Source organism: Callorhinus ursinus, unplaced genomic scaffold (assembly GCF_003265705.2).
Source record: "Callorhinus ursinus isolate GAN/ISIS: 27379988/994484 unplaced genomic scaffold, GSC_fseal_2.0 scaffold108, whole genome shotgun sequence".
In the NCBI taxonomy this organism is placed as follows: domain Eukaryota; kingdom Metazoa; phylum Chordata; class Mammalia; order Carnivora; family Otariidae; genus Callorhinus; species Callorhinus ursinus.
This window is the reverse complement of record NW_027397170.1, coordinates 1448469-1471744: the sequence shown is the minus strand read 5'-3', so window position 1 is coordinate 1471744 and position 23276 is coordinate 1448469. Positions and strand designations below refer to the sequence as shown.

The 23276-nt window shown below is 42.1% G+C and overlaps 2 protein-coding genes across 19 annotated transcripts in view; one reads left to right on the top strand and one right to left on the bottom strand.

The window, feature by feature from the left end:
* NBR1 (NBR1 autophagy cargo receptor) overlaps nt 1-14383 on the bottom strand; it is a 30049-nt gene extending 15666 nt beyond the window's left edge. For 3 of the 4 annotated variants that reach the window (XM_025861674.2, XM_025861676.2, XM_025861677.2), the window contains exons 1-7: nt 13889-14013; nt 9917-10027; nt 7286-7348; nt 6567-6585; nt 5320-5342; nt 895-1068; nt 164-241 (exon numbers count right to left, since the gene is read on the bottom strand). In XM_025861674.2, coding sequence (XP_025717459.1) covers nt 164-241; nt 895-1068; nt 5320-5342; nt 6567-6585; nt 7286-7348; nt 9917-10018 — 459 coding nt within the window. In that variant the 5' untranslated portion in view covers nt 10019-10027; nt 13889-14013. Of the gene's footprint in view, nt 1-163; nt 242-894; nt 1069-5319; nt 5343-6566; nt 6586-7285; nt 7349-9916; nt 10028-13888; nt 14014-14245 lie in introns of those variants that run through there. The other variant, XM_025861675.2, reaches the window with a different exon arrangement.
* BRCA1 (BRCA1 DNA repair associated) overlaps nt 14134-23276 on the top strand; it is a 67410-nt gene continuing 58267 nt past the window's right edge. For 10 of the 15 annotated variants that reach the window (XM_073889501.1, XM_073889500.1, XM_025861666.2 and 7 more), the window contains exons 1-2: nt 14518-14592; nt 16051-16136. In XM_073889501.1, the coding sequence (XP_073745602.1) occupies nt 14518-14592; nt 16051-16136 (161 nt within the window). Of the gene's footprint in view, nt 14207-14514; nt 14593-14803; nt 15140-16023; nt 16137-23276 lie in introns of those variants that run through there. The other 5 variants (XM_073889497.1, XM_025861667.2, XM_073889499.1 and 2 more) reach the window with 5 other exon arrangements.

The following is a 23276-nucleotide window of genomic DNA, read 5'->3' as shown; positions in this document are numbered from 1 at the left end:
GGAGCTTTCTGGACTAGGACTGCTCTAGTTTGGAAATGATTAGCTACTCCTTCTCATTCTCATGCACCAGAGGCAGCAGACATCTGGGTTCAGTTTTTTATTTCTCCCACACTCCACCTGTGCCAACACGGCTGCTAAAACCCACACCAGAGAGAATACTCACTGTCTCCAGGTAGCTTGTGAACCAGTCTGGGGGCTTGTCTTGAGGCTGGTCTGCGTCACAGGGAGCAAATGGAAACCGCTGCAAGGAAACACAACCCAAGATCTTGGAGGTTGCTTTTTTTTTCCTGTTTAAGATAATTATTTTTTCAAAAAGATTTTGATTTCTTTTTAAAGATTTTATTTATTTATAAGAGAGAGAGAGAGGCAGGCAGAGGGAGAAGCAGGCTCCTTGCTCAGCAAGGAGCCCGATGCGGGACTCCATCCCAGGACCCTGGGGTCATGACCTGAGCCAAAGGCAGATGCTTAACCGACTGAGCCACCCAGGTGCCCCAACTGATTTTTTTTTAAAGTAATCTCTACCCCTAACATGGGGCTCGAACTCACAACCCTGAGATCAAGAGTCGCATGTTCTACCAACTGAGACAGCCAGGCGCCCTTGTTTAAGATCATTTTCCTGAAATGCAGTACTTCGAAGTTTCTTTTGTCAGGTAACAGAAATGTATGGTCAAAAAAACCCAATAAAGAGTCTGACAAGGTACAAAAGGAAAACAAAGTCTCTATATCACCCTCTTGCCCCTTCTCCAGAAGTAAGCAGTTACCAGTTTCAGAAAGTCAGGCAGACATGGTCATAGTAACTCCCAAATCTTTGATGGACAGCTCAAATGTTACACCAGAGACAATGAGACCTAAAGCTAGAAAAACTATGTAGAGACAGGTCCATTCCCTTCATACCTGGGCTGTAGGCTCCTCTGGGGTCTTCATGTCTGATCCTAAGACCTTCACCAGTGATGAATAATGTGCAAGGGGCTTCTTCCCTGCCCTCACGACTGGCCGCTTTTCTGGTACAGCTGGTGGTGGGGCTTCGTGGACTTGCATCTGCAGTTGGTTTCCCTGCTTCACTGCCATCTGAGAGGATACGTTATGAAATAAAAATGTATCGTGTGATTCTCCTTTCCCAGATGAAATCTCAAAGACATGTGAACACAAGGGGTATGGTGATTTATGCTGAAAATATTAGGATTTACCTTTATTTTATTAAATCTAATGGCATATACTATGCTAATAGTCATCCTGCTGTTTTTTTTGCCCAAAGTGTTAACTAGGAATGGTTTTATTATCAAAAACACAAAAGTTGGTTTAGGACAGCACTTTATTAGGTGAGATGTTCTCATTAACTGGGTTACTACTTTCCTGTTGAACTGGTTTTTATGTATGACCCCACTTACGGTTTTTTAATTTTTATTTATTTATTTATGAGAGAGAGAGAGAGCATGAACAGGGAGGGGGGCTGAGGGAGAGAGAAAAACAGACAAACCATTGAGCAGGGAGCCTGATGTGGGGCTTGATCCCAGGACCCTGGGATCATGACCTGAGCTGAAGGCAGATGCTTAACCAACTGAGCCACCCAGGTGCCCCAGCCCACTTACGGATTTTAACCTCAACTTTTCCAAAAAAATCAATCCCAGACTACCAGAACCCAAGAAACTTAAAGTTATATCCTATAATTAAGCGTTTATTTTTCCATTAAGAATAGTATTTTGGAAAGCACGCTTGGGTGGGTGGTTACCTCTTTTTGAAGAGCATCTTCTTAAAAATCCTATTTTGAAAACTCTACTTCAGGGAACATCTGAGGTTCCATGAAGGTACTCCAGTGTCCAAGAACAGATTAGGGGTCAAGTCTATCAGTTTCTAGATCTCCCCACTTGTCACCCAGTGACAAGAACTCTTCTTTAATCTCTTTACATATCAGACTTAAGCTTCCATTTAAAAATAGCATTCTATGGTCTAAAAGTTTGAAAGGTATTATTTTGAGATCAGGGATCAGCAAATTTTCTTAAAGGGTCACATAATAAATATTTTAGGCGTGCAGGGGCGCCTGGGTGGCTCAGTCGTTAAGTGTCTGCCTCCAGCTCAGGTCATGATCTGAGGGTCCTAAGATCAAGCCCCGCTTCGGGCGCTCCCTGCTCTGCGGGAAGCCTGCTTTTCCCTCTCCCACTCCCCCTGCTTGTGTTCCCTCTCTTGCTGTCTCTGTCAAAAAACAAAATCTTAAAAAAAAAACAAACATTTTTTTTTTTGGCTTACAGGCCATACAGTTTCTTCTCAAGTCTGCACAAAAGCAGCCACAGACAATATGTAATAGGAATGTCTGGGTTCCAATAAAACTTTATTTATAAAAACATACGGCTGGGCTACTGGCTAGTTTGCCAGCCCCTTTTCTAGACCATAAGCCAAGAAGCTGGTAGTAAAATGTATCGTACAGTACGTACATGGAAAAAAACTGCTCAAGAAAGGACTATAATGAAATGTGTCAAAATATAAACATGGGATCTTATAGCAAGTACTATGTAAAAATGTATATAAAAAGTCTTGCTTCTTGAGACAGGGCACGCTTATACGACATCTAGACTCCCGAGGTCTGAGATTTCTTTCTTTCTTTCTTTTTAAAAGATTTTAGTTGAGGGACGCCTGGGTGGCCCAGTAGTTAAGCGTCTGCCTTCGGCTCAGGTCATGATCCCAGGGTCCTAGGATCGAGCCCCGCATCGGGCTCCCAGCTCTGCGCGAAGCCTGTTTCTCCCTCTCCCAATCCCCATTTGTGTTCCCTCTCTCGCTGTGTCTCTGTCAAATAAATAAAATCTTTAAAAAAAAAAAAGATTTTAGTTGAGAGAGAGAGCATGCGAGCATGTGCACTGGAGCACAAGTGTGTGGGGGGGAGCAGAGGGAGAGTGACAAGCAGGCACCCTGCTCTGCAGCCATCAATGTGGGGCTCGATACCAACACCCTGAGATTATGACCTGAGCCAAAGGCAGAAACTAAACCAACTGAACACCCAGGCATCCCCCGAAGTCTGAGATTTCTGACTAAACAGGTAAACAGTGATTATGGGAAAGAGAGAAGAGTTTTGAAGCCCACAGACTTTTTTTTTTTTTAGTGAAACTACTGTAGCTTCTGAGAATAGGGAAAGAGAAAAGCCAGGAGGAGTTGGTAAAGGGTAAAAGGGTGTGGGGGACAGCATGTTACAACAGCTTAAAAGCAAAGAGGAAATGGGGCAGCTGGGTGGCTGTCAGTTAGGCATCCGAGTCTTGATTTTGGTTGGCTCAGGTTGTGATCTCAGAGTCATGAGATCGAGCCCCAAGTTGGGCTCCACGCTGGGTGTGGAGTCTGCTTAAGATTCTCTTTCTCTGGGCGCCTGGGTGGCTCAGATGGTTAAGAGTCTGCCTTCAGCTCAGGTCATGATTCCAGGGTCCTGGGATCGAACCCCACATCAGGCTCCTGGCTCAGTGGGGAGCCTGCTTCTCCCTCTCCCTCTGCCTCTCTGCTCATGTTCTCTCTCTCTCTGTGTATCTGTGTCTCAAATGAGTAAAATCCTTAAAAAAAAAAAAAAAAAATTTCTCTCTTCCCCTCCCCCCCACCCCTTTGCCCCCTGCGCACTCCCAAAAAAAAAAAAAAAAAAGGCAAAGAGGAAATAGGAAGACCACATGAAAACTGGGAAGAAGGAAATTGTGAAGCATGAGATTACTCAGAGATGAGTATCTCAACTAAGAGAAACCAGGGTGGGGCCCAAATGTCCAAAACCAAGAGACTAGCTGGTAAATAAGAATGTCTGAATAAAAACCAAGAAGACTGGCTAAACTGTTGAATCCAGTGGCACCCACAATGGCAATTTTGACCAGGCAACAGAAAGGGTTAAACCAGCTCCCAATTTAAAAAAATCTTGCCTTAGGGCACCTGGATAGCTTAGTCAGTTAAGCATCAGACTTTTGATCTCAATTCAGGTCTCGATCTCAGGATTCTGAGTTCAAGCCCCACCTTGGGCTCCACAATGGGTGCTCCATGATGGAGCCTACTTAAAAAAAGAGAATCTTGGGGCGCCTGGGTGGCTTAGTCATTAAGCGTCTGCCTTCAGCTCAGGTCATGATCCCAGGGTCCTGGGATCGAGCCCCGCATCAGGCTCCCTGCTCAGCAGGAAACCTGCTTCTCCCTCTCCCACTCCCCCTGCTTATGTTCCCTCTCTCCCTCTCTGTCAGATAAATAAAATCTTAAAAAAAAAAAAAAAAAAGAGACTCTTCCCTTTCCCTCCCTAGACCAAAAATGATTATGGAAAAAAGTTTAGTAGTGGATTAGAAGTTCATAAAGGATAGTCAAACTTTAAAGAAAAAAATCTTAATTACAAAGGTGGTAATGAAGGGACAGCTGGGCACACCTTAAAGAAGTGACCTTGAGAAATGCTCTAAATCATTACTGACAAATGAGATGAACTCAAAGGTTTGTACCTTAAATTCTCCTGCATTATCCTATAACATTCTATAGGAAACAAGGTAAAGGAAGATGAAAAGTGTGAACCAGAAAGCATCATTTATTATTTTTTTAACTATTATTAAGTAGGCTCCACACCCAGCATGGAGTCCAGTGAGGGGCCTGAACCCATGGCCCTGAGATCAAGACCTGAGCTGAGATTAAGAGGCAAACGCTCAACAGAATGAGTAACCCAGGAGCCCCTCTTTGTATTTTTAAATGCGACAATGGTGATACCAAGACCAAAGATGAGAGGGAACAATAACTAGAAAAGAATCTTTGTATCAGGAGCTGCCTAGCTGAGTGGTAAGCCCTACTTATCACATTGTCTCTAAAAATCTGTTCTGCGGGGATGCCTGTGTGGCTCAGTTGGTTAAGCGTCTGCCTTCGGCTCAGGTCATAATCCCAGGGTCCTAGGATGGAGTCCCACACTGGGTTCCTTGCTCAGCAGGGGGCCTGCTTCTTCCTCTGTCTCCGGCTCCCCCTGGTTGTGCTTTCTCTCTCTCTCTGACAAACAAATTCATAAAATCTTAAAAAAAAAATCTGTTCTGCTGTGTTTCATTAGTGTCTGCCCATGGCTACTGGATTTCAGGTTCTAGTTTTAATAAATTTTTAAAAAAGGTTTTTATTTATTTATTTGTTTGTTTGCAAGAGAGGGAGATAGCACAAGCAGGGGGAGGCGCAGAGGGAGAAGCAGGCTCCCCACTGAGCAGGGAGTCCGATGCAGAGCCTGATCCCAACACTCTGGGATCATGACCTGAGCCAATGGCAGCTGCCTAACCGACTGAGCCACCCAGGCACACCTAGTCAGTAAATAGTTTTAAAATTATTTGAAAATAAGATGAAATGATCAATGATCATTACCTTAAGTGCTTCTTCATACTCTCCTAAAAAGACAAAGAACATATACTGTGATATTTCTTCACCAGCCCAAAAGATTCTATTTAAGTACAGCCAATCCTTACTTTTAAGAATTTTTTGCTTACAATCCTTTTACATGAACAGCTGCTACCTTTTTGCTGACAAACTCCCTTCCGATCCCACTGTAAATAGAAACTACTTGTAGATTAGTTCTCTCTCTTAAATTCCCCTCTTTCTGCTACTGGAGCCTTCCAGCTACTGAAACCTCAACCCAGCGGCCTCATACTAGGTTTAGGGAAGCTCAGGACTCAAGAGAGTTCATGGGTAGTGTTAATACAGGCAGGCCTCAAACATACTGCAGGTTTGGTTCCAGACCACTACAATAGTGAATATTGTAAAAAAGCAAGTCAAATGAATTTTTCTGTCTCCCAGTGAATATAAAAATTATGTTTATACTATCTGCAATCTATTAAGTGTGTAATAGCATTATGCCTAGAAAAAAAAATACATACCTTAATTTAAAAAAATACTTTATTGCTAAAAAATGCTAACCATCATCTGGGTGTTTAGCAGGCATAATTACTGATCACAGATCATCATAATATATATAATGACAATGAAAAAGTTTGAAATATTGAGAGAATTGTCAAAATGCGACACAGACACAGAGTGAGCAAATGCTGTTGGAAAAAGTGATGCAGGGTTGCCATAAACCTTCAATTTGTTAAAAAAAAAAAATTAGAGCTGGTTAAAATAAGCTTTGGGGGGGCTAGCCTGGGAGCCTATTCTTCAAATAGAACATTGCTCCTTGTGGGAAAAGGTGCTCCAAGCTCTGAACAACCAACCATCTTATAATTAAATTCTGGAATACCACTTTGTATGTTTGTAAGTTGACAGTAATATATATACCAAGTCAGGGACAAAGGCAACACCAGGAGAATGGAGTTGTATGTGTTGAACTGGGAGGCATATTTTCAGAAGATTACCACCTTAAATATAAGAGAAGCTTCCATTAAAGCTGTCCTTAGGGTCGAAAGGCACTAATCTTTATACAAAAAACTGCTACAAAATAAAAATCCACTATGTAACTAATGCCGTTGGCTGAGTGAATGAGATGTCAATTTACTGTATACTAAATTCCACTCTAAAATAAATATTGCAGCAAGATCTGAGTGGAAGTGGAAATGTATACACTCATGAACAGACTAAAGCTTTTAAATATGGCTGAACAGGTTCTCTCAGGAACTCACCTTGACTATTGATGGATACCTGTAAAAAGACAAAAGCAACAGTGAATATAAACTTCCTGTCAATTGAACATTTTTGTTACTAGGACCAGCCTCACAGATAAGATGCACACTCTCAGATTGGGGGTCAGCTTTTCCATTATCGTGAACTAATTGTGAATAATAATTAAGGACTTTTATTGCTTAACTCCTGTATCCTCCTTATATTTCAGGTACATTAAGAAGGAACATAATACAGTGGTTAAGAGCCTGGGTTCTGGAGCCAGAAGGTAGGGAATGAATCCTTACTCTACTATTTCCAAGCTTTTGTGCTTCTGGGCAAGTTACTTAGCCCCTCTGGGCCTCAGTTTCCTTATGGGTAAAAGATAGATAATAACATAACACCTCATACATAGTAGTGTTGTTAGTCTGACATGTAACCACTCAGTAAAGGTTTGCCATTATTTTTATCATAAACTAAATGGCAGCTTGTAAGATATTTGAACTGTATCACTATATAGTTTTAAAAGTTATCTCTCAAATTTCCTTCTTCAATGTTGCTTCCTTATTTCTTAACTCCATCTCAGATGCCACTGTCAGCTCAGAACATGCAACTATCAAGTACATTTAAACCACTACACAATGAAAAAAACACTAGTCTGAACTTTTCAATCCGCCATCACTCTTGAGAAATTAGATCCCTATTCTGGATACCTGGCCACGGGTACTGTCATATACTTTACCTCTTCGTTTTCCTCATCCAGGTATTTTATTTGAATAGTGGTCAGATCAAATGAAACTTTTACCTGCAAATGAAATGTACATGCTATATGATCAAGATATCAAAAAGGCAGGTTGTAACAGAAACCCAGAAGTCAAAAGAAAGGATGGGCATATTTCATTACGTAAAAAACATTTAAATGGCATAAAAGAAAAAAACCACGAATAAAGTCAAAAGACAAAGAATAGTGGGGGGGTTATTTACAACTCATAACAAAGGGTTATTATCTGCAATACACAAAGACCATCTGCAAAAATGCTAATAGTTAAGATTAACACAACCCAGGTAAAAAGGGGCAAAAATGTATAGAGATTTCATACAAGAGAAATCAGTTGTGCCCAACAGATAACATGAAAAGATGTTCAACCTTAATGGTCGTCAGAACAATGTAAATTTAAGCAATGACATGTCATCTCAACAGAATGGTAAAAACATTTTAAAGCCATAATATCCACTGTTGTCAAAAATCCAGGGCATTGTCATACATTTCTTTTATTTTTTAAAGATTCTATTTGAGAGAGAGAGACAGACAGCACAAGCAGGGGTAGCGGCAGCAGAGGGAGAAGCAGGTTCCCTACTGAGCAAGGAGCCTGATGTGGGACTTGTCTGAGGACCCTGGGATCATGACCTAAGGAGAAGGCAGGAGCTCTAAAGCCAGGTGCCCCCTGTCATACATTTCTATGAGGTGCTACAATTGTTCTGCAAAGAACCTGGCAGTATCTATTAAAATTTAAAATTATATGCATTGTGACCCATTAATCTCTCTTTGGGAAACTATCCTACAGAACAGTGCATAAGTTATAAAGACAAAGAGATCTCTCCTGTAGTTTATTATACAATGGTAAAAAGCAAAACAAAAACAACAAAAAAAACCCTTTTTTTTGAGGGCACTAAGTGAAATAACAACAATGAACTCATAGATACAGACAACACATTGGTGGTTGCCAGAGGCAGGGGTGGGAGGTAGATGAAATGGGTGAAGGTGGTCAAAGGTACAAACTTCAGTTATAAAACAAGTCCTGGGGATGGTAATGGTAAATACAGTTAATAATACTGTGCTGTATATCTGAAAATTGCTAAGAGAGTAGATCTTAAAAGTTCTCATTACAAGAAAAATATTGTAACTACGTGTGGTGACAGATGTTAGCTAGACTTACTGTGATCATTTTGCAATCTATACAAACAGAACTGTTATGCTGTACACCTGAAACCTATATAATGTTATAGGGCAATTATACCTCCATTAAAAAAACTAGATACAATCTTTCAGTAAGAAATGGTTAAATTATGGGAGGACAACACCAAAATATTGTAGACAATCCATAGCTTTAAAAAGGATGAGCTCAGATCCTTATCTATTGATTGAGAACTCTTTGTAATACTTTGTAATATACTGCTGGGGAAAAAGAGCACGCTGCAGAATTATGTTTATAGTATGATCCTAGGACGAAATCTGTATGAACATGGAAAATGTGGATAAGTACATACAGAGCTGTTAACTCTGGTTATCCCAAAGAGGTGGGAATAGTGGATGGAAGGAGGAAGGAATAGAAAGATAGTAACTTTTTCTTTATATATATTTGGATTGTTTCACTTCTAATGGGCACGTATTACCCTCTTATAATTTAAAATTCACAACAAAGAAAAAAGTTCAACTCATTTAACTACTAGAAAAAGAACACTATGTGTTTAATTTTCAGATCATTTGACAAACAGACCCAACTTTCTCGATAACCACCTGTTTAGAACAGTATAAAGAAATAATTGCTGGAAGACAGAGAACTAGATCAGATCATCTTGTTAAGTCTCCCCACCGTTTTTTTTTTCCTTTTTAGTTATCATACCACATAACCAAATAAAGCAGGTTTTTACCAGAGTTTCGCTGGTTAAACAGAGTTGTGTAGGAAGTAAAACATTCACCACTGCAAACCAAACAAAAACAGAAGAGTACAAAGGGCAAACCAAGAGGAGGAAAGGCACTGACAACAACATAAGAACAGATGAGTAGTTAAGCACCTGTGGGAGTTTTTCTGCTCAACTTTTTTTTTTTTTTTTTTGTAAGTAGGATCCAGGCCCAGTGTGGAGCCCAATGCAGGGCTCGAACTCACTGCCCTGAGATCAAAACCTAAGCTGAGATCAGGAGTCAGATGCTTAACCAGCTGAGCCACCCAGGTACCCCACTGCACAACTTTTAGATATTCAATCTCTGAGCTAGCAATAAAAACGATTAGCTTGCAAAACATAGGTTATATCCTTGGTGGTTCACAAACCACAGTAACGTATCTGCTCTGAGGCAGAACATTTAGCTGGGGCCTGGTTAGGGTGGGGTCCACACCAATTCATTGCTCATGCTGTTTCTAAAATAAACAGTTTTTAAAAGTCCTAGCTGCAAATTAAAGAATTTGTTTGTACCCTGGGGGTGGGGTGGGGGGTGGTGATGGTGGTGCACATCTATATGAATACTGAACCCGTCAAAGGTAATTTTCCAAAAGACCTAGAAAAGGCAAATATGACAGCTATGAAACAACATAGCTAAAAATAGCTACCTTTGAAAAAATTACGTTTAAAGGATGGAGAAAAAACTAACACTCACCATAGCTTCGACATCAGCCCAAGTTGTATTTTCTGGATCGGAAACCAGAAAGCTTTGAGTTTCATTTTCAAAAGTCACATTTAGAGTAACCTGTGGTTCCATGCTGTGGGGCTAGAGTTGAGAGGATGGGGGAGAGAGAACACACATTAGAGCCAGTTCTATAAACTGCATAAACAGGCATTCAACAAAAGCTTGTGAAGACCTAATATGGGCTAGGCTGGGAAGATACCTCAGTGAATACAACAGTGTCTCTGCTCTTCTGCTATCTATCTATTTAAAAGATTTTATTTATTTACCAGAGACAGAGCATGAGCAGGAGGGAGAGGGAGAAGCAGGCTCCCCACTGAGTGGGGAGCCCGATGTGGGGCTTGATCCCAGGACCCTGAGATCATGACCTGAGCCAAAGGCAGATGCTTAACCAACTGAGCCACCCAGGCACCCTCTTCTCCTATTTATAACCTGGTGGGTGGCTTAAAACAAACTCACTGTTTTGTTTTGTACTATTTTTTTTATTATGTTAATCTCCATACATTAGTTTTTGATGTAGTGTTCCAGGATTCACTGTTTGCGTATAACACCCAGTGCTCCATTCAGTACGTGCCCTCTTTAATACCCATCACCAGGCTAACCCATCCCCCCACCCCCTCCCCTCTAGACCTCCGTTTGTTTCTCAGTGTCCATAGTCTCTCATGGTTCGTCTCCCCCTCCGATTTCCTCCCCTTCATTTTTCCCTTCCTGCTATCTTATTCTTTTTTTTTAACATGTAATTTTGTTTTTTAAAGATTTTTATTTATTTATTTACTTGAGAGAGAAACAGAGCAAGAGAGTGTGTGGGAGGGGAGCAGGAGGGGAGGAGCAGAGGGAGAGAGACAAGCAGTGGACTCTGTGCTGAGCACAGAGCCTGATGCGGGGCTTGATCCCAGGAGCCTGAGATCACGATCCAAGCCAAAACCAAGAGTTGGATGCTCGACCAACTGAGCCACCCAGAAGCCCCTTTGTGTGTGTGTGTGTGTGTGTGTGTGTGTGTTTTAAAGATTTATTTTAGAGAGAGAGTGCACGCAAGCAGGCAAGAGGCAGAGGAAGAGAAGCAGACCCCCCGCTGAGCGCGGAGCCCCACCAATCCCATGACCCCAAGACCATGACCTGAGCTGAAATCAAGAGTCAGAGGCCTACCCAGGTACCCCCAAATCTCACTGTTAGGTGCTTGTTGAGACCGTGTCAATTTTGGCCACACCCACAGAAATCATCTAACATTCGTAAAATCCCTTTGGATTTTATGGAACTTTATATGATTAGTTAATTCAATAGATACTACTGAATACCTGCTAGTAGCAGGACAGAAGAATAAGACCCATAGGTCTCTAACCTCAGGGAATTTACATTCTCCTAACTTGAAAGTGACATTCTACATTTTTTTTCTTGGAAAAGCAGGCTTTTTCTAAATTTGAGCAACCCAGGTTCTCTGTTAGATCAGTTTTAACAATTTAGAGGACAAAATACTAGCCAAGAAACTAACAGGGGTAGCAGTCAACACCTTTCATTCAAGTTCATGTGTTTTTTTGTTTGTTTTACTTTTTTCTTTTATGGAGAATTTCATACATAAAAGTAGAGAGTGATGGACGTATAATTAGAATAGAAAACTCAAGGCTACCCTCATTTCATCTATACTTCTGTATTGCCCCCACCCAATTCCCCCAATATGGATTGACAGTAGTCAACTGTTTTAACCTAACTATAGTAATCTAATTAAAAAAAAAACTATTATGGGAAAATTTAAACATATACAAAAGAAAAGGATTAATATACAATGAACCCCTAAGGACCCATCAGCTATCTTCCATAATTATCATCAACACAGGGCTAATCTTATTATAGCAATACCTGTTCCCTATTGGATTATTCTGACAGACAGCCATTACTTCATCCATAAAATTGAGCATGTAACACTTAAAAAAAAAAAGGCTTTTTGAAAACTGTAATACTATTATCATGTCTAAAAAGTTAACAATTCTGTAACTGAATGTCTACTCTCGTCAGTTTTTTTTTTTCTTTAAAAATTCTATTTTTAAGTGGTCTCTACACCCAACATGGGGCTTGAACCTAAAACCCCAAGATCAAGAGTTGCACATTCTATGGACTGAGCTGGCAAGGCGCCCCTCTGGTCAGTTGTTTTTAATTAAGGATTTTATTCACCAATGAGTTGTTAGACTGGTTTGTTCTTATGACTTTATGAAAAAAGTTTGTTAAAATCTAAACCTAAGTTGTAATGAGAAAGGTCATCTTTTAAACATATTCATCAACAAATCTTTAAGAAATCTCTTCAAAGAACCAGATTCTGCCCTATGCACAGGAAGCAGGAGATGAATAAGACTAAGTCTCAGGAGTTTGCAGCATACCAGGGGAGGGAGCAAAAGGGTTGAGGAGAGCTGGGCTCCAGACACAGCTCTGACACATTACTAGCCACGTAACGGTGAGCAAGTCATTTAACCCCTAAGCTTCAGCTCCTTAATTTGAAAATAGGTCAAATAAAAATGTGTGTGCAAGTTCTCTGAAAACGTTACTCAAATATAAAAATGATTACGATAAGTTAGTCTTTAGAAGCCAAAATGCACTGCCCTGTGAAACAATACAATTGAGGCTGTCATTAAAAAGGACCTTGAACTCTCTGAGGATCAGGGATTTTTTAAACCCAAAACAATTACCCTCCAATTTTTTCCATTCTTCATCTTTACCTAGAGCCAAGTTCACTACCAAAAAAATACCAGTTTCTAGCACCAATCTGCCGACATCTAGTATTCATTTATATGGAATGCAATTCTTGGGGTCCTTAACATTTGGACAGAATTCCTGTCAACTCCCCAGATTCTTGGGCAAAAAATATCAGGGAAATGAAGTAACTGATTCAGTCAGCCAAAAAGTGGATATTCTGAAACACATTCTCACTTTTCAATATCTGAGAAACTCGGAACTTCCACACTTTTGAGAATCCAGAAGGAAGGAAACTAATCTAACTCCCCTTTTCTCAAATTACACAATTAAAATTAGTTTAGTTACTTTGGAGCTCATCCAGCTGGTAGGCTGATGAGAGAAAACAGGAAGTGGGGGGATTCTAGCTGAGCTGGATCAAATCCAGGTCTTCATAAAGAATTGCCTATTTCTGTTTGGCTTTTATGTGAAAATTCTTTCAGCAAGAACATTAATCTTGAACTTGTGGAAATACCAAAGCTATAGTTAGCACCATCTGTCCTTGTGGGTTTAAAGTCAGTAAAGTCAGATGGCTGGGGCCTAGGCCTTCAGCTTTCAAAACCGGCATTATTATAAGTTCACGCCACTGGCTCACCTCTGCTTGGCACAAATCAGTTTTTCCTCTATGTCAGTTTTTTCAGGAATACCAAAAATCCCGTTAATGAAGCAGACCTGGAAACCTGAGCTTTGATTACTGTCTCCGCCAAAGGCCTGACAAGCTATCCGGGGGTTAAAATGTGTGACCTATAGCTGGGTGTTTGACAAAAAGGAAACACGGTGTCTTTCCAATACCAGAGATCCCTGACCAAGGAGACTTCTTACGAGGTTCTCAACAAGCGGAGAGGGATGAGGTTGGGAGGCTGTGTGGGCAGTGTCATTTTTTTTTCCTTGCAGACTTTATCCTAGTCTTCCAGTTATCGTTTCCTAGCACTCCACGTCCCCAAGACAGTGTCACCACCCTTTGAGGACTCTCTCTCGTTTTCTCTGCCCAGGCCCCCTTTCTGCTAGGAAGTCTAAGCCACGGACCCTCCATCTCTCTCGCAGTATCCGCCCCCTCGGCCACTCGATCCGAACGGCTCTCTCATACGGCCACTGACAAGACTGGCTGCCCCCCAGACACGAAAAAAGTAGCCCCTCTTTTTTTGCAGGATCCCTTCCTTAAACTTCCCCTAGCCCTCTCAGTGGCGATGTGCTCCCACCCGTCCGTAACCGCAACTGCTTCCTTACCAGCTCCCCGCCCCCGGGGGGCGCCTGCCGGAGGCCAGTGCAAGAACCGTTCCCTGCCAGCTCCGCAGCTATCCCTGCGGCGTGAGAGTCTAATATGGCGGATAGAAATAGGGCCTAGTCCCCAGTTTCTGAGTTTCCGACAAGGTGATTGGCTCTTACCAGTTGTCCCTCAAAACTACCATCCCACTGATTGGCCAATCATGCGTGGCAGGGGCGGGGCAGGAGCTGCCAGAACACCACAACAATAACAAACACTGAGGCAGAGGGGCGGAACTACGAGTGCGCAGTCGTAGTCAAAAGTGCATTTCCCCTTCCCAGGTAAATTCGGCGCCCTCCGCGTTCCCTTAGGTCACTGACCTTAGTGGACTCCTTGCCCGGGACTCGCGGGGCTAGATGGGAATTGTAGTTTTCCTGGGACTTGTAGATTCTTTACCCTATTCGCCGCTCTCAAGATATGAAAACCTAACACTCCAATCCATATCTATTGACGTGCGTAAGCGTACCGAGCTCCTCAAACTATCAACTGGCTTGCCGTGAGAATCGCGCCCGCTTCCGGTGTCGGAATCGCTGCTCCATAAGACTACAGTTTCCAAGGAACACTGTGGCGAAGGCCTTTCGATCCGCAATGCATGCTGGAAATCGTAGTTTTTCCCACACAATCTTTTTATTTACCGAAACTGGAGACTTCCATTGAAGCGGAAATGGTGAGGAAACAGGGCCCCTTTTTGCGACTGTTTCAGGCACTATCTTGCGCTCATATTCGGGCCTCAGGTAGTGATTACGGCCCTAGTCCAGCAAATTCTGTGACGTAATAAGCCGTAAGTGGAAGCGTAGAGGTGAGGGGGCAAGGGCCTAATAGAAAAGTCCGGGAGAATTCTTTCTCTTCCGTCCCTTTCTAATTACGTAACGCGGGGAAAATGGATGACCAATCGGGAGCCGGCAGAGACTCTCGGCTCTTTCTGCTCAGCTCTTCCGTAACGTGTTTCGATCTCGTATTCTGAGAGGTTCTCGCTCAGTGGCTGCGGTCGGTTTCCCTGGCAACAGGAAAGCGCGGGAATTACAGATAAATTGAAAGTGCGACTGCGCGACGTGAGCTCGTTAAGGCTTTCTGGATTGAGGGCAGTCCGGCGAGTTTTTCAGGGAAGTGGGCCCCTGGACCCGGGAAGCCCGGACGCTTTGCTCTGGGTGAAGGTGAGAGAGCCCGCGGGAAGGGAGAAGGTCCAAGGGGGTGCTCCGAGGGACAGGAAACAGGTATAGACTGGGAGAGCAAGATGGGTGTTATCTGGCAGGGAGCGGCAGAGGATGGAACCTGAAAAGACTTAAGACGTTGAGTCTGGGGAAATCGTGGGGACGGGGGCACTTTGTGGGTTTCGGGGCAGGGGAGGCACTGAGGATAAGGGAGGAGGGCAGGGTGTGTCCGAGAGGGAATCCTGATGGCAGGAACTGGAATGTGTCCTGAGGGGAGCATCATAGTAGTCTTTTTAAGACCGGCTGGTATGTGTGAGAAGGAGATCCTGAGGAGGGAAAGGGGCTAGGAATGTGTCTGAGAATAGGAGAATGCTGGATTTTGTTGGAGGGAGAGCCCTTAAAAAAGAACTGGCTTCATAAACGCGTTTCTGAGAAGGGACAAGAAGAAAGTAGAGGGGCGTCAGTAGTCACAGATGCTATTGGCATGGACGTGCCTAAAGAGGATCCTGAGATGAATGCTGACTAGTGGGAAACACTGGGGAAGAGCAGGGGTGGGGAGCGTTGGTTTTGTTTTTGTTGAGGCTAGCTTTCAGCAAGAAAAAGAAAAGAGCCAGGATGATTGGAGAAATATGAGGCTACCATCACTCACCCAGTCACCCCACTGTGGCTTTCTTTTTCTTGGAGAGAGGAAAAGACTAAAAGTGGTTGGAGGCTTTATGTGGAAAAAAAATACGGAATTTAAGTGGTCTTAATTACAAAAAAACCAGCTTTTCAAATTAAAAAAAAATAAAGCTTTTGTCATTAATTCTATGATTGGTATAATTTTAAAGCACTCCAATCTTAAATTTCTTATTTAAAAATGACATTTAATGAAACTAGGCTATTGTTCTTATAAACCTTTCAAAGTAACGTGTGTATACATACAAATATACACGTATATATTTAAGCTCATGCCTTAAAATTCGTTGGAACAGGAAGAAATGGATTTACCTGCAGATCGTGTTGAAGAAGTACAAAATGTCCTTAATGCTATGCAGAAAATCTTAGAGTGTCCAATCTGGTAAGTTGACAGAAGAGTTTATTAATTTGAGATTCTTCTTTACTTGATTATATCCTATGCAAATAAGTAGAATTGACCTTGCATATATTAAGAAGAAAAAGTTATAATAACTATTAAGATTAGACTATTAAAGTTGCTGCTTGGGGCGCCTGGGTGGCTCAGTCATTAAGTATCTGCCTTTGGCTCAGGTTATAATCCCAGGGTTTTGGGATCGAGCCCCGCATCGGGCTTCTTGCACCATGGGAAGCCTGCTTCTCCCTCTCCAACTCGCCCTGCTTGTGTTCCCTCTCTCAATGTGTCTCTCTCTGGCAAATAAATAAATAAAATCTTTTTTAAAAATAAATAAATAAAGTTGCTGCTTTTCTTAATCAAGAGCTTTGGGAATGTAGGAAATTACTCCTTTTTCTCCACTCTGCCTCTCCCCTTTCCTTTTTACTCCCTTAACATATTCAGCCCCCTCTATCTTTCCTAGCTCACAGACTGTCTTGATTGATTCTACTTTGCCACAGAGATCTGGTTTGGAGTAATTGACCTTTTCATCCAAGCTCTAAAAACAACTCTATCATTTGGAATGGGCATAGTTAATAGTGGCAAAATAAAATCACAAATAATTTGTGCATGTGTGTGGTTAGGTCTTTGGTTGAACTAGCCCTGTATATTTAAATAAGAGTACTTGGGTGGGGGGGCGCCTGGGTGGCTCAGTTGGTTTAGCATCTGCCTCCCAATCAGGTCATGATCCTGGAGTCCTGGGATCAAGCCCCAAGTTGGGCTTCCTGCTCATTGGGGAGTCTGCTTTTCCCTCTCCCTCTGCCCCTCCCTCCACTGGTGTTCTCTCTCTCTCTCTCTCAAATAAATCTTAAAAAAAAAAAAAAATCTTTAAAAAAATAAATAAAAATACTGGGGCACCTGACTGGCTCAGTTGGCAGAGCATGTGACTCTTGATCTCAGGATTGTGAGTTTGAGCCCCGTATTGGGTGTAGAGATCTCTTAAAAATAAAATCTTTTAAAAAAGGAATACTGCAATTCATCAAAGCCTTTGGCAAGTCTCTGACTTTTTGAGTGAGCCTTTGTTTTCTCATCTATAAAGAGGGGGCTAGAATAGTCAAGTTTTTTTTTGTTGTTGGTTTTTTTTAAGATTTTATTTATTTATTTGATAGAGAGAAAGTGAGAGCACAAGCCCGGAGACAGGGAGAGGGAGAAACAGGCTCTCCACTGAGCAGGGAGCCCGATGCGGGGCTTGATCCCAAGACCTTGGGATCATGACCTGAGCTGAAGGTAGCCACTAAACTGACTAAGCCACTCAGGTGCCCCTCAAGGTTTTTTGTTTTTGTTTTTTTTTAAATCCTTGAGGCATAATTTACATACAGTGAAATGCATAGACCTTAAGTGTGCAAGTCAATGAGTTTTGACAAGTGTATATATATGTGTAAACCAGTCGAGATATATAACAGTTTTATCACCCCAGGAAGTTCTCATTCAGGAGCTCTTAATTTGCTGACCCTCCTTGACCCTTGGAGGCCTATGGCTAGAACTTTATTTCAATATAATTAGTTTCTTTTTTTTTTAAGATTTTATTCATTTATTTGACAGAGAGAGACACAGCGAAAGAGGGAACACAAGTGGAGGAGAGGGAGAAGCAGGCTTCCCACTGAGCAGGGAGCCCTATGTGGGGCTCGATCCCAACACCCTGAGATCGTGACCTGAGCCGAAGGCAGACGCTTAACAACTGAGCCACCCAGGCGCCCCAATATAGTTAGTTTCTTGTATAATTTTATATTTTTTATTTTATGCACTTCAAAGCATTACTCTGAGAAGGGTGTTTATGGGCTTCACCAGCTGCCAAAGGGAGTCTGTGGCACAACAAAGGTTATGAACCTCAAGTAGTCACTAGGTGATATCTATGGCGTTTGCTAAATCTACAAAATAATTAAAAACTATACCTCAGTGTCTTGGTGAAAAGCCAAAAAGGAACCTTAGAAGAATTGTTGCCTATCCTCTTCCATCTTACTCGTTTTATTCTGGTCAATCTGGCCTCTTGGGTTTTTTTGTTTTTTGTTTTTAAGTAGGCTCCACACCCAGCATGGAGCCCAGTACCGGGCTTTAACTCACAACCCTGAGATCAAGACCTGAGCTGAGGGGCGCCTGGGTGGCTCAGTCGTAAAGCATCTGCCTTTGGCTCAGGTCATGGTTCCAGGGTCCTGGGATCGAGCCCTGCATCGGGCTCCCTGCTCTGTGGGAAGCCTGCTTCTCCCACTCCCCGTGCTTGTGTTCCCTCTCTTACTGTGTCTCTCTCTGTCAAATAAATAAAATCTTTGAAAAAGAAAAAAAAAGAGCTGAGATCAAGGGTTGGGATGCTGGGCGCCTGGGTGGCTCAGTCAGTTAAGTGGCTGCCTTCAGCTCAGGTCATGATCAAGGTCCTGGGATCAAGTCCCACATCAGGTTCCTTGCTCAGTGGGGAATCTGCTTCTCTCTCTCCCTCTGCTTCTTCCCCCCCACCCCTTCTCATACTCTCTCTCAAATAAATAAATAAAATCTTAAAAAAAAAGAGTTGGATGCTTACCTGACTGAGCCACCCAGGCACCCTTGGTCATTCTGGCCTCTTTATTCTTCTTCAGACATACAACATATTCTCCTGCCTCTGAGCTTTTATGCTTGCTGTTCCCTCTGCCTGGAATGTTCTACCCCTGATAATTGCGTGGCTTACAGATCTTGATTAAAATACCGCCTTTTCAAAGAGGCATTTCCAGACAACCCTATTTATAATGATACCACCATTACCCCCAACACACTCTTTATTTCCCTTTCCTGTTTTTTTCCCCCCATAGGTCTTATTACTATCTAACATTCCATATAATTTGTTTATTCTTTTTCTTTACCCTTACAGGATTTAAACTCCATGAATCAGGGGTTTTTATTTGTTTTGTTTACTTTCGTATCCTTAGTAATTAGAGCAGTGCACCTGGGACATAGTAGCCACTCACTAAACATTTGTTGAAGGTATTAGATAATAAGCTAAATTGATTCTTCGATAGTTTAATGGTTTTTAATATGGTGATGGTTAGTGGTGGGTAATATTCAAAAAGTAAATTAGAAAGCTGCACCTATTGCCCCTTACCTTCAATAAAGGAGAGTAAATTCAAGTAAATTTCTCTTTGTGCTTCAAAGTTGTTTTTCATATATGGAGTCAAGTAAATAAGATTAAAGAAAATGCAAGTTGTGTTTCCAGAGAGATACAAGATTTATAAGTGGCCCTCCTTTCCCTTGCCCCTCAACATTTCAGCTAAATAAAAACAAGAGCTAAATGAGATTTATAGCCTACTTTATGAATCATCAGAGCCAAAGAAGCAGGAAATGACAACTGGAAAAAAAATTGCTTTTGAAACAGCATAAAACTTACTCATGAAAATTACAAAGAGTGATCAAAAAGTCCTCAATAGTGTGGCATCGGGGTCCATTTATTTTACATTTCCACGAGACTCAGTCATAAAAATGTAATGTTCTTTCTCATTCTCGCAAATTAAACCATCAATTAAAAAACGCAGATATGTAAAAAGTGCAGATGCAAGAATGAAAGTTAATGCTAAGTTTTCATTTTCAGTTAGCTATTGTATGTTTTCCAGCTCTCTATTTTTTTTAATCTATTTTCTATTAGCAATAGACTTAGGTTTTTAAACTACAACTTTTCATTCTCTTCGTTGTTAAACCTTAAACTCATTCAAAGGGAAAGTTCTAGGATGGGATCATACCTACTCTACTTTTTGTTTATTTGTTTAACAGTCCCCTTGGGTCGCCTGGGTGGCTCAGTCGGTTGAGCATCTGACATCTGCTCTGGTCATGATCCCAGGGTCATGGGAATGACCTCGTCCCTGCTCAGCGGGGAGTCTGTTTCTCCCTCTGCCCCTCCCCCTCACTCGTGCTCCCGAACTCTCTCTCTCTCAAATAAATAAATAAAAAGTTTAAAACAAAAAAACAGTGCCCAGATAATTTGCAATCGTGTCTTAATAAATGGTTCCTGATTATGACTGGAAACAGTGTTACGGTAGCTAGAGGGTAGGCTTCCAGCTTCTTTGAGGTCTCTTGAGCTAAAATACATTCTGTTGGCCTCTATTTAAATTACCATTGGTGTTTATTTCTGATAATTGGTAGTTCTAACTTTTTGCACATGACTCTAAAATTTTTGACTTTCAGAAGAGTTTGCTAAAATGTGTATCCTGATAGGTGCTGGTGGTTTTTCAAACCTAACCCAGCTTCTCTTTCCAATCACTTATACCCATGTTGGAAGCCCAAAATGCAAATACACAGTAAGTCTAAAATATTGCCTGACCCAAAAAGTATTTAAAATATTTGAATCACTTTCACAGCGAACATTTACTTTCATCGGGACCTAGAAGAGGACTGTCTGTCTTAACTTTTTTCATTCCCATTCCCTCTTTTTTTTTTTTTAAACATTTTATTTATATATTTGAGTGAGAGAGCAGGGGCAGGGTGGGGTGGGGAGCAGCAGGCAGAGGGAGAAGCAGGCTTCCCAATGAGCAGGGAGCCCAATGCAACGATGCAACTCGGGACTTAATTCCACTTAACCCCAGGACCCTGGCATCATGACCTGAGCCTAAGGAAGATGCTTAAGCAGCTGAGCCACCCAGACGCCCCTTTTCCCATTCCCTCTTCAAGCTTTTTTTCAACAGTTCTTAACCTTTTTACATATCGAAGTTTTCATCTGTTTAAAGTTTGTGTTTACAGTATGTTTGTATAGCTCAGCTTATAATTACCAGACTGAAACATAATTATTTCAGAGTTGAGTCAGTGGTGAGAATGAAAGCCATCTGGTATCATAGCTAAATCCAATTTCGCCTTTACTGAGAATTTCTTTGATGTGTAGCTTATCTGAGGAATTGTGATTTAGTAGCAAATCAGAGTTCTCTTTTTCGGTGATTTTTCTTTTTAATTTCTTTCATTTTTTTTAAAGATTTTATTTATTTATTTGACAGAGAGAGACACAGTGAGAGAGGGAACACAAGCAGGGGGAGTGGGAGAGGGAGGAGCAGGCCTGCTGCAGAGCGGGGAGCCCGATGCGGGGCTCAATCCCAGGACCCTGGGACCATGACCTGAGCCGAAGGCAGACGCTTAATGACTGAGCCACCCAGGCGCCCCTGATTTTTCTTTTTAAAATCACATTAGGTCTAGCTGGATAATAATTCTCTCATTGGTACAAGTCATCTCAGGTTGTGAACATTTTCTTAAGTAACATTTAATTTTTTTCTGACAATAACCTGAAGAGACTGGTAGAGTGGATGACAGAGAAGGAACCCAGGGTTCAGGTTGAGGGTTTGGCCTGAGGTCACTCTGCTAAGAAAATAGAGAACTGATAGTAGAACCCTAGCCTTCTGACTTTCTGTGGTATTTTCCTCTCTCTTACCTGTGCTGCGTCAGAAGCCCTGTGATCCTAAGAGTTGTGTTACCAAACCTTTCACAACGAGGCTATTGTCCCCCAGCTTTTCTTGGGCTCCTTTTTAAAAAGTGAAACACGTAATGAAAAGACCCACATTCCTGCCACACACAGGTGGCCTGTTGTTTGATGTCCTGCCTGAACTGTACCAAAAATCCGTTGCTGAAGCTCTCTTTCAGAACAAAAGATAGATTTAAAATCACCTATAGGTTCCTACCTGCTCAGGCTCCCAGCTGCCTGTCTGACCTCTTCTACTAGTGCTTCTCCCATGGCCTGCTCGCTGACCCTCAGAAACACTGGCAGGGGCCTGCTCAGAGTCTGCCTTCTCTGCTCCCTCTGCTGGAATGTCCTTCCCCGAGTTGTTGCACAGCCTGTTCCTCACATTATGCAACTCTTTGCCAATGTCCCCTCAGTGAGGCCTTTCTGTATACACCCGCCCCCCCATACCCACACAGCACTCTCCATCCCTGTTACTGGGCTTTATTTTTATTTTTAGCCCTTATTCCCATATGTTCTTTTTTTTAATTTTTATTGTTATGTTAATCACCATATATTACATCATTAGTTTTTGATGTAGTGTTCCATGATTCATTGTTTGTGCATAACACCCAGTGCTCCATGCAGAACGTGCCCTCTTTAATACCCATCACCAGGCTAACCCATCCCCCCCACCCCCCCCCCCTCTAGAACCCTCAGTTTGTTTTTCAGAGTCCATCATCTCTCATGGGTCGTCTCCCCCTCCGACTTACTCCCCTTCATTCTTCCCCTCCTGCTATCTTCTTCTTTTTTTTTTCTTAACATATATTGCATTATTTGTTTCAGAAGTACTGATCTGTGATTCAACAGTCTTGCACAATTCACAGCGCTCACCATAGCACATACCCTCCCCAATGTCTGTCACCCAGCCACCCCATCCCTCCCACCCCCCACCACTCCAGCAACCCTCCGTTTGTTTCCTGAGGTTAAAAATTCCTCACATCAGCGAGGTCATATGATACATGTCTTTCTCTGATTGACTTATTTCACTCAGCATAACACCCTCCAGTTCCATCCACGTCGTTGCAAATGGCCAGCTCTCATTCCTTTTTATGGCTGCATAGTATTCCATTGTGTATATATACCACGTCTTCTTTATCCATTCATCTGTCGATGGACATCTTGGCTCTTTCCACAGTTTGGCTATTGTGGACATTGCTGCTATAAACATCGGGGTGCACGTACCCCTTCGGATCCCTACGTTTGTATCTTTGGGGTAAATACCCAGTAGTGCAATTGCTGGATCATAGGGTAGCTCTATTTTCAACTGTTTGAGGAACCTCCATACTGTTTTCCAGAGTGGTTGCACCAGCTTGCATTCCCACCAACAGTGTAGGAGGGTTCCCCTTTCTCCACATCCCCACCAACATCTGCCGTTTCCTGACTTGTTAATTTTAGCCATTCTGACGGGTGTGAGGTGGTATCTCATTGAGGTTTTGATTTGGATTTCCCTGATGCCGAGCGATGTGGAGCACTTTTTCATGTGTCTGTTGGCCATTTGGATGTCTTCTTTGGAAAAATGTCTGTTCAATGTCTTCTGCCCATTTCTTGATTGGATTATTTGTTCTTTGGGTGTTGAGTTTGATAAGTTTTTTATAGATTTTGGATACTAGCCCTTTATCTGATATGTCATTTGCAAATATTTTCTCCCATTCTGT